At 36.6% G+C, this 19,987-nt stretch overlaps 1 protein-coding gene across 1 annotated transcript in view; it reads left to right on the top strand.

Annotated features, from left to right (window-relative positions):
• Positions 1–1,102: 1,102 nt before the first annotated feature.
• CATSPERE (catsper channel auxiliary subunit epsilon) overlaps positions 1,103–19,987 on the top strand; it is a 144,510-nt gene continuing 125,625 nt past the window's right edge. The window contains exon 1 of the mRNA XM_049777559.1: positions 1,103–1,324. Coding sequence (XP_049633516.1) covers positions 1,103–1,324 — 222 coding nt within the window. The remainder of the gene's footprint in view (positions 1,325–19,987) is intronic.

The raw sequence follows: 19,987 nt of genomic DNA, 5'->3' as shown, positions 1-19,987 counted from the left end.
TATAGGCTGTCAGACTCTTTTACTTACATTGTGTTCCAAAAGAACTTGCTTTGTTTTGACTAGATTTTCAAAACCATTTTAATTTGAAAATGAATGAGAAAAGATAAGAAATATTTATATATGAAAAAGAGTTAGGTATATTGTAAAATTAATTAATAAAGTGTCAATCAGAAGGCAATGCTAGAGTATAATAGAGTATAGAGATACAAAGAACTGTCATCAAATAATTTTAATTGCCTTTTCTAAAAGAACTATTGTAACATCCATATCTTTATGGGACACAAACCTCCACTATCCCGCCTTAGCTTGGTTGTTTCTCAAACTTTTGTGAATCCTCCCTACAGTCTATTATTCTGTGACTCTTAGTAGTTGATATGTCAAGACATGTCACAGTCCTGAATAAAAGAATCTTGGTCAGGGGGCTGGAGAGATAGTACAGCAGTAAGGCTTTTGTCTTGCACACAGCCGCTCCACAATAGATGGTGGTTCAATTCCCAGCATTTCATATGGTCCCCCATGCCTGCCAGGAGTGATTTCTAAGCACAGAACCAAGAGTAAGCCCTGAGCATCGCCAAGTGTGACCCATAAACAAATTAAAAAAAAAAAAAGAATCTTGCTCAATTCCCAGCTTCTGGGGTGAATGGAAGCCAGTTAGGTGGAAATTTTAAAAATATACAAATATTGGTCTAGCCCGGGCAGTGGTCCTCAAACTATGGCCCGCGGGCCACATATTGTATTTGTATCTGTTTTGTTTCTTCATTGCAAAATAAGATATATGCAGTGTGCATAAGAATTCGTTCATAAGTTTTGTTTTTACTAGAGTCAGACCCTCCAATGGTCTGAGGGACAGTGAACTGGCCCCCTGTTTAAAAAGTTTGAGGACCCCTAGGAAAGCATAAATGTTGCTGGTAAACAGAGTAAGACAAGTTATCCCCTGAGCTGCAATCACTAAAATTGGGTGCCAGACAAATGCGTACTTTTTCCTGGAAAACAGAAATGGCTATAATAATCTAAAAACTTTTATGTTGCGATAGAGCTATAGAACTCAAAAGAAAGATAATTCCATCAAATAATAGGAGGAGAGGCTGGGTCTACAGCGAAAATGAACCAACCAGAACAAGTGTCAACGTTGCCCAAAATGCCGACTTCTCCCTGTAGGGGGCGCACGGCCATTTGTGAAGAGCCTTCGAGGAACTTCAGTCACATCAATCTGGAGTTACTTATGGTGGGGGAACCTAATGGAATTAGCTATAGTCCGCACCATCTGCATTCACGTGCAAAACTTGATCAAGGCAGACACGCTAGGCATCCACTTCAAGATGAGGTCTGTTTATGCTCACTTTCCTACGAATGTGTTTATTTGGGAGAATGGGTCGCTTGTTGAAATCCGAAATTTCTTGGGTGAAATTAAAAAGAATAAGTTATTCTTTAAAGCACCATGATTTACAAATTATTCATAATCAGTTTAACACATACAGTGTTCTAGCACGTATGCACCACCAGTATCAACTTCCCTCCATAAATGTTGCATTCCATCTTGACAAGCACCTTAAGTTTGGTCATCAAAGTTTGAGTTCCATTATTTCAGTGTTGTTGCTGCTACAGATTGGATGTTTAACTCTATCATTCCTTAACACCAATGTACCTGAATATCCTTGACCCTTGTTCCCACTCATCTTTCTCCCCTTATCCTCCATTCTATTTCTTTTCCTCACGTCTGGAGGCAAAGAAAATCTAGACACCCCTTTTAAACCATTGAGTTTAAACCATTGAATTTCCTAATCAAATTATTCCAAATACCACCTATGAGTGATATAATCCTGTGTTTCTCCTTCTTCTGGATTAGTTAATTTAGAATGATGTTTCCCAGTTTCATCCATGCTGTAGCCAATTGCATGTGTAATATCCCATTGTGCCTATATACCACATCTTCACAATCCGTTGATCAGTTGTTGGACATCTAGGTTGATTCCAAATCTTAGCAGTGCGGCAGTGAATAATGGTGTGCATAACATCACTTTTAATATTTCTTGTTGGAACACTTTAGTGCTGATGACTTCCTTTAACACTTGTTGTCTAAAATGCTCTTTCAACTCTGAGTGATAATCTAATTGTGTAAAATGTTCTGAATTGGATGTCTTTTTCATTCGGCATTTTGTATGTCATGCCACTTCCTTCTGTCCTGTAGCTTCCATTGAGAAATCTGGAGATAGTTTATGGGGATTCCATATTATGAATTTTTACATATCTTTGATTTTTACTATTTTAGTTTCAATTTCTTTTAGTGTATGTCAGTTTGGGTTTGTTTTGTTTGGAATTCTTAATTTTTTGTTGTTGTTGTTGTTGGTTTTTGAGGCACACCTGGCTGCACTCGGGGGTTACTCCTGGCTCTGTGCTCAGAAATCGCTCCTGGCAAATACCGGGGACCATATGGGATGGCGGGATTCGAATCAACGTTGGTCCTGGGTTGGCAGTTTGAAAGGCAAAACACCCTACCACTGTGCTATCTCTCCGGCCCCTAGGAATTCTCGAATTTTTTTATTTGGGTATCTGTTACCTCAGCTGGGAGAAAATCTTGGGCTATTATTTCATCAAATAATACTTTTCTATTTCTCTTTTTTCCTTCTTGAAACTATATGATATGTATCATTTTTTAATATTGCCACATAGGTCTTGTATATTACCTTCATTGTTTTTAGTTTTTCTTCTTTTCTAATGTTTCTGGATTAGAAAGCTGCTACTTTCTCACTGATTGATTTGAATTTTGGGCTTCTTCCATTCTGCTGTTGAGTGAGTTCATTATATTTTAAGTTAAGCAGCTGCATTCTTTTGCTTTATGGTTTATGTTTGTACTTTCTCAAACTTTATTTGCTCTTGCTGAAGCTTCTTTCATTAATTTTATCATTTCAGTCAACATTCATTTGGTTTGTTGCTTTTGAAGAATTTTTATTTCTTTTTATTTATTATTTTTAAAATATTTTATTTAAACACCGTGATTACAAGCATGACTGTGCTTGGGTTTCAGTCATAAAAAGAACACCCCCCTTCCCCAGTGCAACTTTCCCACCACCAATTCTCCCATCTCCTCCGTCCCCCACCCGCCACCTGTATTCGAGACAGGCCTTGCTTTGAAGAATTTTTTAAAATATAAAACCTTCTTCAATTTGTATGTCATTATTGTGCAGGGTCAAACTCAGATCTGTGTCATGCAAGGCAAATGCCCTACTTGTTGTGCTATTGCTCTGGCCTCTTTTGTGATTTTTAAAAATAAATTATTTGGGGCCGGAGAGATAGCATGGAAGTTCAATGTTTGTCTTGCATGCAGTAGGACGGTGGTTCGAGTCCCGTCATCTCATAAGGTTCCCTGTGCCTGCCAGGGGAAATTTCTGAGCATAGAGCTAGGAGTGACCCCTGAGCACTGCTGGGTGTGACCCAAAAGCCAAAAAAAAATTATTCGGAGCCAGAGTGGTGGCACAAGTGGTAGGGCATTTGCCTTGCATGCACTAACCTAGGACGAACCATGGTTCGATCTCCTTGCTTCCCACATGGTCCCCCAAGCCAGGAACGATTTCTGAATACATAGCCAGGAGTAACCCCTGTGTGTCACTGGTGTGTCCCAAAAACAAAAAAACAAAAAAATTATTCAATATCTATAATTTTTATGTTTTTGTATATAATATATAATGCCATAATACCCTACATAATAATGACAATATGCACAATATATGAATACAATAAATAATACAGAAACATGTAAATATATTATATATGATATATTATATATAATTATCTGTATATTGTTCCATCTTTTGTATATATGCTCTGTATATATATATACATATATATGTATACATATATATATGTATATATAAGTTTAGCCTCTTTAATGTCTGTAATAGCTTCCAATCATGGTTCCTTTTTTAGCCTCTTTATTATGTGCAGCAATGTATGCAGAAACTCAATGAAATCAAGCAAACAGACAAATATCCAACAAAAATATGCTAGAATTATTTTTAGATCGAAATCAAGATTGTTACTTTAGGGGCCGGAGAGATAGCATGGAGATAAGGCGTTTGCCTTTCATGCAGAAGGTCATCGGTTCGAATCCCGGCGTCCAATATGGTCCCCCGTGCCTGCCGGGAGCAATTTCTGAGCATGGAGCCAGGAGTGGCCCCTGAGCACTGCCGGGTGTGACCCAAAAACCACAAAAAAAAAAAAAAAGATTGTTACTTTAATATCAAATAATACTAAAAGATCACTTTCAGTAAAGGTTTCAGAAGTAATGAAAGATAGGGGGCCGGGCGGTGGCGCTGGAGGTAAGGTGCCTGCCTTGCCTGCGCTAGCCTAGGACAGACCGCGGTTCTATCCCCCGGCGTCCCATATGGTCCCCCAAGAAGCCAGGAGCAACTTCTGAGCGCATAGCGAGGAGTAACCCCTGAGCGTCACAGGGTGTGGCCCAAAAACCAAAAAAAAAGGAAAGATAACCTTACATTTTAGAATGTCACTAAAATATTTCTTATGTAATCTATCTATTTTATATATATATATATATTTAAATTCTGCCTTCGAGTTTTCCTTATTTAGAGCCTTATTAGCTTGTGAGCCACTTTTTCCCTTTGTTATTTGTACCTCTGACAAGTAGCATAACAAAAATACAGAATATATCAGTATCAAAATTCTAGGGATCTTTTTGATCAGCCTAGTACTTGATAAACTCTAAGTTTATCTATCAATATTTCTAGTATATATTTTCAGTTGTGGTTTACCTGTAGCAATCAAACATGTGCAATATGTTTGTTATTTGAATATATCAGATTGACAAATGAAATGTTTATTTTCTGATCTTTAAAATTCATTGAAGACTCATTTACTAATTCCCAAAATGCCTTTCTTTGTTTTGTTTTGTTATTTATAATAAGATAGATAAATGTACTGTATTTAGCAAATGACTGATGGAGTCATGGAACATTAATTTTGAGATTTACATGATAAAAATATATAGAAATCTTTACAGTATGAAAGATTATTTCTTAAAATATACAGCTAAATATGGTAATTGAATGTTATTCATTTTACAACAGGTACATTGAAAGAATCATGAATGAAGGATTCGCAGTGCTAACTAATGAATTTACTAGCATTACACATTCTTGACATAATTACAAGAATAAACATCATATAATGAGAATGACCATATCAAAGTTTTTGCATTTAAGAGCTTATAGTATTGCTAGGGACTTGTGCAGATTTAAGCTTCTAAGCCTTTTGTGATAGAATTGATAAATGTATTTAATTGTAGAATTAAGTAGAGTACTTTTTATATTCAGCCTTTTATAACTTGTGCATCTTTATGAACTTTAAAGAGGCTATAAGAATTTGATTATAGGGGCCGGGCGGTGGCGCTGGAGGTAAGGTAAGCCTTACCTGCGCTAGCCTAGGAGACGGACCGCGGTTCGATCCCCCGGCGTCCCATATGGTCCCCCAAGCCAGGAGCGACTTCTGAGCGCATAGCCAGGAGTAACCCCTGAGCGTCACCGGGTGTGGCCCAAAAACCAAAAAAAAAAAAAAAAAAAAAAAAAAAAAAAAAAAAATTTGATTATATTAAAAGTAGAACTTTACTAAGTATGTTCTTTTTACCAACAGAAATGACTTTACCAAGTCAATCCAGGTGAGACATTAGCAAAATTTTAATATCATATTGCTACTATATTATTTTTCTCTTATACCCATGATTTTAATTTTCCCTAACTAACTCTTCAACAAATATTTCTTGGTGGGACTCAAGGTGTACTTTGAACACACCTGGTGTACCATAGGATCTTTCAGATGGGTTATTCCCTTTTACAATCTCTTGCCACCAAAAGGGCATATACCAACAGTTAAATACAGAAGAGATGACAATTAGGATGTTGTCTATTAAGCCAGATAGCCTATTTTGTAATGTAAAAATGAAACAATCATTCTTATTTTTAATTTTGGGAAAAGTATTTTTAAATATTGCTAATGTTAGGGGTCGGAACGATAGCCTGGAGGTAAGGAGTCTGCTTTCCTTGCAGAAGAATGGTGGTTCGAATCTCAGTATCCCATATGGTCCCCCCGTGCCTGCCATAGGTGATTTCTGAGCATAGAGCCAGGAATAACCCCTGAGTGCTGACAGGTGTAACCAAAAAAAAATATTGCTAATGTTAATGTAAAAATTGTTTGTTGTGACATTTAACTATTTATTTATTTATTTAGGTTTTTGGCCATGGTGGTGCTGAGGGGTTACTCCTGATTCTGTGCTCAGAAATCTCTCCTGGCATGCTCAGGGGACCATATGAAATGCCAAGGATTGAACCCGGGTCGATCACATGCAAGGCAAATGTCCTACTCACTGTGCTATTGCTCTGGTCCCTTTTATGACTTTAAAATAAATAATTCAATAGCTTTGAGTATTCTGTTTGTATCTGCTTTATAGCCAATATTTTTATATCTAACCCACATAAAAGAACTCTACATGAATCTTTCTTTTAGGTTTTGAAGACACACCTAGCAGTATTCAGGACTTATTCCTAGCTCTGTGTTCAGGAATCAGTCTTGATAGACACATGGGACCATATATGGTGCCAGCAGTCTAACCTGGGTCGACTGCACATAAGACAAGCACCTTTCCCACTCTGCCATCAAACTCTGTTGAATGCTTAATTTTTACTTCTATGATTGACCTTGAGATATAAAACACTTTCAAATTGCATTTGAGGAATGTTGTAAAATTATATAGAGCCATGGGGCCAGAGAGGTGGCACAAGTGATAGTGCATTTGCCTTGCACACTGCTAACCTAGGACGGACCGTGGTTTGATCCCCCAGCATCCTTACGGTCCCCCAAGCCAGGAGCGATTTCTGAGTGCATAGCCAGGTGTAACCCCTGAGCTATCTTTAAATTTCTAAAAATTAAAAGATGATTATGGTATTTTAATCTACCTTAAACAATTATTTAGTGGAAATAGAGGTATCAAAATAATAACATTAAACTTCTTATGGATCATGATATTTGAATGAGCCCTTATGTCCATATGTACTCCTAAGTTAAATTGCAATTTCATAATTTATTTGTTTGTTTTTCGGCCATATACTATTACTTGGTTATTCCTTCCTCTCCTCTCAGGAATCACTCCTGGTAAGATTAGGGGACCGTATAGGATTCCAGAGATTGAACCTGGGTAGGCCACATGCAAGGCAAGCATCCTACCCATAATACTATCTCTTTGCATAATTTTTGTTTGTTTGTTTGTTTTTGGGTCACACCTGGAGCACTCAGGGGTTACTCCGAGTTCTATGCTCAGAAATCGCTCCTGGCAGGCTCGGTGGACCATATGGGATGCCGGGATTCAAACCACCATCCTTATGTATGCAAGGCAAATGCTCTACTTCCATGTTATCTCTCTAGCCCCCTCTTTGCATAAATTTTGTCTCCTAATAATAGTTATCTTCCATAATATCTCCTAATAATCATAATTATCTCCTGTATACTTTTAAGGCTGTAATAGCACAAAAAGCAGGAAAGTTACTTATTATTGGATAAGGAATTTTAATAAAGAAAACAGTGAGAAACTTCTAAAAATAGAATTTCTGAATAACTTTAATCTTACTCATGTTTAAAATCAAAGTCAGGGGCCGGAGCGATAGCACAGTGGTAGGATTTTTTTTTTTTTTTTGCATGTGGCCGAACTGGGATGGACTCCCAGCAACAATATGGTCCCCAGAACTTGCCAGGAGCAATTTCTGAGCAGAGCCAGGAGTAATCCTGGAGAGCAGCCAGGTGTGACCCAAAATAAACAAAAACAAACAAAAAATAAAAATGTTTAAAAATAATAAAATCAAATCAAAAGTAGTATGTGCTGTTTTAAAATTAAAACTGGAAGCAATAATATACAGGGATGAACACTTTGCATGCAGCCACCCTGGGTTCCATCCCAGCACTTTAGGATATGATCCCAAAACAAAACAAAACAACTGAAAAAATAAAAAAATTAATAAAAAAGAGGAAGAAGAAAGTAAAGATTTAGATATATTCATTTAAATAGTCATAATCTCACAAGAATAGAAGCAATTTACAAGAACATTTATAGAGTCAGGGACTTGATTCAGTAGTTGAACATTTGTAGATGTGAGGCTGTGACTTTGCTTCCCTCATATTATCCCACAACTCTGAGACTGATCAGTATGTACTACCATTGCAAAATTCTGTGCCATCACAAGTGTCCATGATCTCAGGTACACCACACTCTAGTGTGAAAACCCTGATGAGAAACTGTGAACTTTGCAAGAAAGTGTGCAGCTGTAGTCATTAGAACCATAAAAGAGGGAAAAGGTGAAAACAAAGAGAATTTAGTTGTTTCATTTTAAAAGAGGGATATGGGTTTGTTGCTTTTATTTATAAGTTGAGAAAAGTTTATAAGCAATTAAATAAGTTTTGACATCACTTACTGCAGGAACTTAGAAGGATATTACAACCCCTTCTTCTTTCACATGACTGAGTTTTTCGGTTATTTTATTTTATTTTATTTTATTTTAGGGCCATGCCCAGTGGTGCTCTGAGCTGACTCCTACCTCTGCACTCAGGGAACCATGTGGGATAATGGGATAGAACCCAATTTGGCTGCATGCAAGGCAAGTGCCTACTCCTGTACTATTGTTCCTGGTTGTTTCATTTATTTTAAAACAGAACATACTAGAATAATAAAAATTTAAATAAAAAGATATAGATATTCTTTTCTATAATTTAGACTGAAATTTTGTACAAAATATTGACATGCAAATATTTTGTAGGTTGTGTTTATATGGATATACGATCCCGAAAATGCAGACCCAGATGAAGTGCAAAGGATTGCAAATGAACCTTCATTGGTAAGTGGAAAACAGTATTATCATAGATCAAATAAAATGTCATATTTATTAATAACCATACCTAAGATTTTAAACTTCAAAGAGTAATTTTGAAGTTGTGCTCAATTTCTATACATAAAATGCTTTCTAAAGAATTACTATTGAGCATTATTATCTACTTTCACCCATTTTGTGAATTCTATGAGAGGGGTGACCCATTCTATGAGAGACATAACCACTAAAGTACCCTAAAGCTGGGGCCAGAAAGATAGATCAGTGGGTGGGACACTTGCCTTTCATGAGGTGGATTCATTCCCTGAATCCCACGTGAACCCCTGGACACTGCAAAAGAACAGAGCTAGGAATAACAACTGAACATTGTTGCTGCAGCTCAAACCCTCCCACTATGGGGGTGGGGGATAAAATGCTTTAAATCTATATTTTGAGCATCCTTCTTGATGACATTTAAACTTTTTTAATTTTTTTAATTTTTATTTTCCTTTAAAAACATTTATTTAAACACTATAAGAAATATTGCCATTTTAAGGCTATTAATTTTTTTTTGTTTTTTTGGGCCACACCTGGTGACACTTAGGGGTTACTCCTGGCTATGTGAAGTTGCTCCTGGCTTGGGGGACCATATGGGACGCTGGGGGATCGAACTGCTTTCTGTCCTAGGCTAGTGCTTGGCAAGGCAGACACCTTACCTCTAGCACCACCACGCAGCCCCAAGGCTATTAATCTTAATAATCCATGAGCAGGGTATGTGTTTCCATTTCCCTGTGTCCTCTTTTATTTCTTGAAGCAGTGTTTTGTAATCTTCTTTGTATAGGTCTATAGTTAAATTGACTCCAATGTACTTTATTTTCTAGGCACAAATGTGAATGGGTTTTTAAAAAATATCTCTTTCATTATTTGTATATAGAAAAGCCCTGGATTTTTGCACATTAATTTTGTAGCCTAAAACTTTTCTATACAAATCTATTGTATACAAATCTATTCTATTGTAGAAGCTTTTTGGTAGAGTCTTTAGGATTTCCTAAATATCATATCATGTCATTTATAAACAGTGAAAGCTTAACTTCTTCCTTTCCTACCTGAATGCTTTGATATCTTTTTCTTTCCTAATTACTATGGCAAATACTTCAAATACTATATTGAATAGAAATGTGAAAGGGGGGCCAGAGCGGTGGTGCAAGAGGTAAAGCATTTGCCTTGCATGCGCTAACCTAGGAAGGACCTTGGTTCAATCCCCTGGCATCCCATATGGTCCCCTAAGCCAGGAGCAATTTTTAAGAGCATAGCCAGGAATAAATCCTGAGCATCACCAGGTATGGCCCAAAAATAAAAACAAGAAAAAAAGAAAAGAAAGGAAAAAAAATGTGAGAGGGAGCAAACATTTCTTGTGTCAGATGTTAGAGGAAAGATTTTTAGTTTTTCCAGTTGAGTATGTTTGCTATAGGCTTTGACTATATTGAGGTAGCCTATATTGCTATAGGCTTTGACTATATTCCTTCCATTTCCATCTTGTTAACTTTTTTAAATCATGAATGAATGCTGGAACTTTTAAAATGCTTTATGTACATCTATTACTATCCTCAGATAATTCTTTACTTTTTGATATAGTGTATAATATTGTATATTATATATATAATATTGTATAACTTGCTTATGTTAAACCATCCTTGCATCTCTGAGATGAATTCTACTTGGTCATCATATGTGACCATTTTGATAAGCTATTGGATTCTATTTGATAGTATTTTGTTGAGGATCTTTCATCAAGAATATTGGTTTATGGGCCCGGAGAGATAGCACAGCGGCGTTTGCCTTGCAAGCAGCCGATCCAGGACCAAAGGTGGTTGGTTCAAATCCCGGTGTCCCATATGGTCCCCCGTGCCTGCCAGGAGCTATTTCTGAGCAGACAGCCAGGAGTAACCCCTGAGCACCGCCAGGTGTGGCCCAAAAACCAAAAAAAAAAAAAGAATATTAGTTTATAGTTCTTTCTTTTTCTCACTTTCTCTCTCTCTCGATGGTATCTCTGTATCAGGTATTAGATGATGTTAGCTTCATAAAAACTATTGGAAAGTGTTTCTGTTTCTTCAATTTACTGGAATAACTTGAAAAATATTGGCAATAGGTCCTCTTTAAAAGTTTGAAAGAATTTACTAGTGAATTCATCTGGGCCTGGGCTTTTTGTTTTGAGAAACCTTTTGATTACCATCTCAATTTTCTCAATAATGACAGGTCTGTTTATGTACTTGGAATTCCAGACCAACCTTGAGAGGTTATATAAATTTAATAATTTATTCATTTCTTCCAAGTTCTCTTGTTTTGTAGCATAAAGTTCCCAAAGTTATCTCTGATTACCTTTTGAATTTCTGTAAATATATGTAGTGATATCCTGCCTTTCATTTGTTTTAGTTTATTAAGTTCCTCTCTTTCTCTTTCTTTGTGAATCTTTCTAATGGTATGTTGATCTTGTTTATTTTTTTTTCAAAGAAAGAGCTCTTGCTTTCACCTATCTTTTAAATTGCTCTTAAGTGTCCAGTTAATTAACTTTTTTTTTTTTTTTTTTTTTTTTGGTTTTTGGTTTTTGGGTCACACCCGGCAGTGCTCAGGGGTTACTCCTGGCTCTACACTCAGAAATCGTTCCTGGCAGGCTCTGGGGACCATATGGGATGCCAGAATTCTAACCACTGTCCTTCTGTATGCAAGGCTTATGCCTTACCTCTATGCTATCTCTCTAGCCCCAGTTAATTAACTTTTGATCTAAATTTTATTTTTTTTCCTCCTGTCTCCTTTTGGCTCATTTTGTTCATTTTCCAATTTCTTATTGTGTGCTATTAAATTATTTATGTAAGCCTTCCTTCCTGATAAATTCTTGCAAAGCTATATATTTTTCTCTTAATACTGCCTTTGCTGTGTCCCATGAATTCTGATAATTTGTGTCTTTGTTATCATTTGTTTACAGGAATATTTTGATTTACTCTTTGATCCACTGGTTGCTCAGTAATGAGCTGTTTAATTTCTGTGTAAAGTTCTTTCTCGGTTTCTGTTGTAATTCACTTCTATTTTCTGTAGTTTTAATTGTGGTGACTAGGATGTGCCTTGGAGTGCTTTATTTGGATCTGTTTTAGCTGGTACTCTTTGGACATCCAGGATGTGGGTGCATGTACTCTTCAGCAATGGAAACTTCTTAGCAATGATGTCTTTGACTGTTGTTTCCTCATTGGGTTTTATTCCTGGCTCTCTAGAACCCCAATGATCCTTATGTTGTTTCTCTTGAATTTATCCCAAAGGTCTGTTTTCATTTGTTTGCTTATTTTGTGGATTTTTCATTTTCTGTTTATTTTAAGGCTCTTTTCTAACTTTTTCTGTTGTATGTAGTTGTTATGTAGTTCATATTCCAGCTCACTGATTCTATCCTAAGCAGCTAGATATTATTCTACTGGTGAGGCCTACCAGTGAGTTTGTCATTTCTCTTACCAAGTTTACAGTTCTATTATTTCTGTTATCTATTTTCTCAATTCTCTCATATCATCTTTAGTCTTACTGGTTGTCTATTCCATGGTTTCTTTAAATTTTTTTTTAACATCCTCAACATTTCTTCTCTAAACTCCTTATCAAATAGGCTATATAGGTGGCTAATACTAGTTGGGTCTTCAGAACTACCATCTTTGTTTACTAAGTGTGGCAGAGTTCTGCATTGCTTTCCCATTGTGACCTTTGCAATGTGATTGTGTTTTGTGTGTGTGTATGTGTGTGTGTGTGTGTGTGTGTGTGTGTGTTGTTTTGGGACTTCTTGACTAGATAAAAATGTGTGGCCACTCTGCTTCACTTTCTAGCACTATTCTCCAGGCACAGTAACCTAAATTCAAAATAGTTCCTTTAATTCAAAAAGCTGCCTGCAGAGCTGCTGCCTCTAATCGTCAGTCCTATCTGTCTCACATCCACACTGTTCCCTAGATTTATAAATCTTATTTCAAGTGGCTCTTGTGATCCATAGAGCTGACCACCCTTTCCATTTTCTTATTAAATCCTTTATTTGATGAAGAATAATGGATTCCCTAGTCACACAATAAATTTAAAAAAATACTTTCATTGTTTAAAAAGTTATCTTTTGAGAGACTAGAGAGATATAATACAGCAGGTATTATTTATTACTGTCTTTTCATTCAGTCCACTCAGATTCATTGTACAACATTTAATCTGGTTTTATCTCCTTAGCACTTCTGGGAGTGATTCCTAAGAACAGAGCTGGGAATATCCTCTGTAAATTGTCAAGTGTGTTTCAAAAACAAACAAACAAAAAAAACCTTATCTTTTGGGGACAAAAAAGATGGTACAGCAAGTAGGGCTCTTTGCATACAGGAAACCTAGGTTTTATCCTTGATACCACATATGGTTCTCCAAGCTCCACCAATAGTGATTTCTGAGCACAGAGGCAGAAATAATTCCTTAACACTGTCAGGTATGGTCCCCAAATTTTAAAAAATGGGAATGAAAGTTACCTCTTTCAATAATTAAGTATTGCCGTCTATTGCATTTTAAAATCTGTTGGAGGCATGGAGAATTTGTGCAGGGTCTGAGCACCTTTCGTGAAAGTATATAGTTCAGAGTACAAACCCTAGTATCTCACATTTAAAAATGTATAATAATGGCAACTATAAACAGACCCCCCAAGCTCCAAAACTAGGATCTGCAGAGTAAATGTTAACACAGAAAACGTCAATACTTGATTCACACAGTGAAAAGGTGCAAGAATAGATTCAGAAATTTCAGCACTCTGGCCAGGAATCCCACTACATAAGCCTTCTGCACCAATGAAGGAAAGCAGCTTAGTAGAAAAAGACTGAAGAATGAGCCCCTTCCTTTCAGAAACCCAGGCTTTTATGCACAAGAACCAGGCCACACTCTATGGTGTAGAAGAAATACCGAGTAAAAAGTAATCCAGTAATTTCATCACCAGATCATAACCTAGAGTGGAGTAAGAATACTGATTATGGTAGGACCAGTAATCCAACATCTCCCCCTAATTAACTTTATAGAAAAAGAAAGTAATTTACATCCCATGGTTCTAAGAAAAGAACCTCTAAAGATAAAAAAAAAATAGAGATTGGCAATATTTTGCATAGGTGCTGTGAAAGTTGGAAAAATATAAAGAAAACCTTTTGGCCTAAAAACAGGGTATCCCTATCCATGAAGCATCCTGCACTAAGACATTCCGGCAGGGGTCTCAAACTCGTGGCCCGCGGGCCGTTTGTGGCCCTCCGTACAACATTTTGTGGCTCTGCCCTAGAGGAATCTTTTTTTGTTTTAGTTGTTTGGGTCACACCCCCCAATGTTCAAGGCTTACTACTGACTTTGCACTCAAGGATCACCCCGACTTTGCCTCCTGCGGCCCCCAGGTAAATTGAGTTTGAGACCCCTGTCAAAGTTCAGGCACACTAATTTGTCTAACCCCAATGTCATTCTTCAAAGTCCCAGGAAAGGTTCTCCTCAATCACAGTTTTCACTGTCAGGTTACTGTGTTAATCCATTCTGGGGAAAGTATATTCCAAGACAGTTTTCATTCCTAGACTATCTCCAGTTTCCCCCAGGCTAATCTGCCTTTATGGTTTCCCTGTAACGTCAGGGTTCCCTAGGCTTGGCCAATGTAAAGATGTGAAGGTCAAGTTAAAATGATGATCTGGAAGGTAGCCTTGGGCCTCTCTTCTTCTGTAGGAGTGTCCTGATAGGAGGGCAAATTTTATCCTGTCCCTCTTCAGGGTTTGGAGAGACTCTGATCTCCAGGACTTTTATTAATGTTGAAAGAACTACTCAGGCTGTGGCAAGTCTGCATTTTTGTGTAGGTGCATTTAGCTCATTGGCATTGAGAGAGATTATCATCATTGAGATTTTTTTTTTTATTGTCATCTTTTGTAGAAGTTTGGCATGTGTTGGATTCATTTTGTCTTAACAATACATTGTGTATTGTTCCTTCAGTTATGAATGGAACCTGGCTGGGTATTATGGTGAGGCATCCATTTCATTGGTTTGTTTGTTTGTTTAGTCACACCCAGCGGTGCACAGGGGTTATTCCTGACTCAGAAGTCACTCCTGACAGGCTCGAGGGCCCATATGGGATGCCGGGAATCGTACTGGGGCCACGTGTTGTGTTGGCCACGTCCAAGGCAAACACTTATTGCTGTGCTATTGCTCCATCCCCTCATTGATTTTTTTTAATACTATTTTTCACCATTACCTTTAGGCACAAAAGTTCTCATTTGGAATTCTGCTGTAAATCTTAGGGATATTTCTTTGTGTATAGTTTCCTTCTTTGACCTTGCTGTTTTCTATATTATATCTCTATGGTTTTGTTAATACAATTTTGATGTTTTAGAGTATTTTTATGTGGATCTCTTTTGCTAGTATCCTTTGGGCCTCCTGAGTGATGTGCCCTCCAGTTCTAGGAACTCTCAGCAATGTTATCTTTGACTGTTACATCTTCATTAGGGTTGCCTTCCTGATTCTCTGGGACTCTGATGTTTGTTATGTTGTTTCTCTTGAATTTGTCCTAAAGTTTTCTAGTCTGCTGTTCATTTTTCTGAGATATTTTCTATCTTTTGTTGTTGTTTGGAGATTTTTTGTACCTCATCCTGAGAATCACTGATTTTGTTCTCAGAAACCATTACTCTGCTGGTGAAGCCTTCCAGAACTGTTTCCTGAGTTTTTCATTTCACCTATTAAGTTCAGTTCTGTAATTTATTTCTGTAATTTTCTCATTTCTGTTCTCATACTCTCTTGTGTTTTATTGTTAGTCTGTTCCATTGTTTGAGCTCATTATTTTACAGTTGGCTTTTTTACCAACTGAGACCTTAGAATTACTGTATTTCCTTACTTCCTGTGTTGGGTTTTGTGCTGATTTATGGTAGCTGTTTTGTGTCATGAAAGTGCATCTTTCCACTTCATTCTCAATGTGCACCCTTACCTTACCCCTACAGCCAGGGAGGTAAACCAGAGTGCTCTATAGATGGAGAGAGATTATCTTGCAGATGTTTCAGCTGTTGTTCTCTTTGGAAAACTGAGTGGATTTCTGATTTTTAAATACTAAGGTTCAAATTTTAGTTCTTCATATTGTTTTCCATAGATACTGAACCAGACAATATTTCCCTAACAGTAAATTGAGTTCTTTATTGCCACATCCATACCTGTACTACTTGCTTCTGGATTTGTTGCAGTAGGCTATTCTCACTTGTGTGAGGTGATATCTCACTGTAATTTTGATTTTATTATCCCTGATATTTTGGGATGATAAACATATTTCCATATGCTTGTTGGCTAACTCTCTGTCTTCTATGTGGAGGTGTTCAGCTTTTCTCCACACTCTTTGATGGAAATGCTTGTCTTTTCATTGCATAAATTTCATGACTACTTTATAGTGCTTGAACAGTAGCCCTTTATTATATGTATGATTTGATAAAACTATAAGCAGGTATGAGAACAAAAATTAGAAAATTACAAACAGAAATGATAGAATTTATCTTGGTAGGTGAAATAAAAAACTCACTGGAAGGTTTCACTAGCAGAGTATATGAATGATGTGCAAATATTTTCTTTCAATTTGCAGTGGTCTTTTCATTTTAACCTGAATTTCTTTGACTGCAGAAAAATTAATTAATTTGATATAGTTATCTTTATTTTTGTTTGTGTTTTCTTTGCAAATGGAATTTAATTATTAAAGGCATGATTGGTGTTGATCTCCTAAAGAGAACTGTGTTTCACGAATGAATTTTTGACTAGTATCTAGTTCTTTAATTCTTATGGAGATTAAAATTATTCCAGTTCTGATGTGTGCTGAAACTTGCTTCTGGGTTTTGTGCTCAGAGATCAGGCCCTCATATACAATTCTAGGTGTCAAGATATGCCTGCCATGTGGAGATTAAATGCCTTATCCTCAGACTATCTCCCTTTAAATCCTCAGACTATCTCCTTTAAATGCAGTATTTTTACATGTTTAAATTTGTACTGTTACATTTATAATTCATCAAGTTATAATGAGTAGAGGCTACTATAGAAAGAATAATATGCATCCTGACAGTATATAATAAAACCAGAGAATCTAGAAGAAATGGACATTATTTTGAATTTCTGTAAACTCCCAAATTTGAATCAAGAGAAAACAGAACACCAATTATTTTCTTTTCTTTTCTTTTCTTTTCTTTTCATTTTATTTTTTTATGGTTTTTGGGTCACACCCGGCAGCGCTCAGGGCTTACTCCTGGCTCTGTGCTCAGAAATCGCTCCTGGCAGGCTCAGAGACCATATGGGACGCAGGATTGTCCTGCGTCTAAGGCAAACACCTTACCTCTGTGCTATCTCTCAGGCCCCAAAACACCAATTATTTTCAAGGGAAATTACTATCAGTGGAAAAGAAGCAATTGCTATCAAGGGAAATAAAAACAATAACCAAATATGTCCCCTAAAGCATTAAAGAAGACCTGTTTCCAGACCTCTAGATACAGAGGTCTGATGTTATCACCCAGGACGGAGCAGAAGTCTTCCATACACCACAAAAGCACCAAGGGGAGAGTAAATGAACCTGAAAGGAGTCTATAGTTAATCCCATGACAATATACTTTAAGGGTGGAGAAACCCTGTATCTCTTAGGCAAAGGAAATTCCTTTTTGAATGACCCCAATATTTACTGTGCATCTGCAGGAGGGAAAAAAAAAAAGTACAAAACAATTTTTTATTATTATTTACTTATCTATTTTTTGGTTGATTTCATTGTTGTGGTTTGACTATTGAAGTGGATGTCTTCATTTATATTTATTTATTTTCTTCTTTTCTTTTCTTATGTGCTCTGCCACATATTTTTTTATCTCAATACCATGGCTTTTATATGGTGCTTACCCTTTTGTTTTGTTTTGTTTTGTTTGTTTGTTTTTGGAATGCTCACTGGATATTTTATTTGACAGTTCTTCATGTACTGTTGTGGTGTTTCACCTTCTTTTTCCCCTTTGTCTCTCAAACCAAGAATGAAAGCCTCTAGAAGGACTCCGCCCATTTCCGGAGTAAATGATTCTATTTTTCTTTTTTTCCTCCAGGTTATTACTTTTCTCTTCTTCAAACAAAACCGCATAACTTGAACTATCTAGTCCCACCACCCAATTGGTGGGGGGAATAAGGGAGGTACCAAGACCAAATAGGTGTAAGACCACTAAGTAGTAAGCTAGCCACAGAGGGGACCACTTATTCTAGCAGCCCCGGGGGTAAGGGAAGAGGTTATGGGAAGAAGGACGGGTGGAGGGAGGACAATTTGGTGATGGGAATTCCCCTGATTTTATGTTAATATGCACCTAAAATATTATTGTCAATGATATGTAAGCCACTATGTTTAAAATAAAAATTATATTTAATAAAAAAAGAAGACCTGTTTCCACTCCTCTCAGGCTCTTACAAAAGACTGACAATAAAGGGACCATCATAAATAGCTTTTATGAACATTACCCTGAAACCAAAAGTAGACAGAGATTTATAGGCCTATATTCTTGATGAATATAATGAAAAACCATCAAGAAAATATTAACAATTCAAATCCAAATATACATTAAAAGTTTCATAGATAATGACCTTTTAAGATTCAGCAAAAAGGGGCTGGAGAGATAGCACACCGGTAGGGCGTTTGCCTTAGATGCAGAAGGATGGTGGTTCAAATCCCGGCATCCCATGTGGTCCCCTGAGCCTGCCAGGAGTGATTTCTGAGCATAGAGCCAGGAGTAATCCCTGAACACTGCCAGGTGTGACCCCCCCAAAAAAAGATTCAGCAGAAAAGATGCAACAATATTTTAATATAATATACATAGCCAATAAATGTAATACACCATATAAATATAAGGAAAAATAAAGTTTGTATGATCAGAACAATAGACACAGATAAAACATTAACAATATCCGGGGCCGGGCGGTGGCGCTAAAGGTAAGGTGCCTGCCTTGCCAGCGCTGCCTTGGACGGACCGCGGTTCGATCCCCCGGTGTCCCATATGGTCCCCCAAGCCAGGAGCAACTTCTGAGCACATAGCCAGGAGTAACCCCTGAGCGTTACCGGGTGTGGCCCAAAAACCAAAAAAAAAAAAAAAAAAAAAAAAACATTAACAATATCCAACATCTATTTTTTATTAAAATAAAAACAGCTCTCAATGAAATGGGGTTGAAGGGACTTTCTTAACATAGTTATTTGCCATAACTCCCAGCAAATACATACTCAGTGGTGAAAAGCTGAATGCTTTCCTCTGATTAGGCACAAGACAAGATTGCTCACTTATCACTGCTATTAAAAATATGTTTCAAATAATGATAGAAATTAGGCAACAGAAATATTTAAGGCTTCCTTATTGGAAAAAAATCAATCTCTCACTATTTTTAGATGACATGTTTCTATACCTCACACCCTAAGGGCTGTACCTACAAAGCTCCTAGACTTTTACAAATTATGTAGCAGGCTACAAAATAAACACAAGATATCCATGTTTTATATTTACAAATGAATAAAAATATTTAAGAGATAAAGAAATAAAAGAGATAAGAACAAAAAATCCTCTTTACAGTTGCGCCTCAAAAATTATTATCTGTGAATCAGATTAACAAAAGAAGTCAAATACTTCTAGAAGAAATCACTATTAAAAGAAATATAAAAAAGGCTAAAAAATAAAAGTGATGAGGAAGTAGAAAAACACCTTTTGTTTATGGATTGGAAGGAATAATATAAAAAATAGCAGTTTTGACCAAAATATTATGTAGTTCCAATATTATGCAAAATATTTAATTGCAGTTTCTATAAAACTACCCATGACACTTTTCTTTGAAATGTTTTAAATTTAATTATAAAATCATGATTTAAAATTTTTGATAGTTGAGTTAGGCATACAATATTTCAACACCAATCCTTACCACCAATATTAGCTTTCTTCCTTGCCACCTGCTCCATCATGCCATGGTGACAGTCAAATTTCAAAGTTTTGTGATTGCAGTATAGTTCACATGTTTTCAGTATTGAGTCTACGCATTGGATATAGAGCTATTCCATTCTCCCATATCACCATTCTGTACTTCTGTGAAGTCAACGTTAATCTAGT

This window comes from Suncus etruscus, chromosome 7 (genome assembly GCF_024139225.1).
Source record: "Suncus etruscus isolate mSunEtr1 chromosome 7, mSunEtr1.pri.cur, whole genome shotgun sequence".
NCBI classification, from domain to species: domain Eukaryota; kingdom Metazoa; phylum Chordata; class Mammalia; order Eulipotyphla; family Soricidae; genus Suncus; species Suncus etruscus.
Note: the sequence above shows the minus strand (reverse complement) of the source record. Positions and strands in the feature narration are given on the sequence as shown.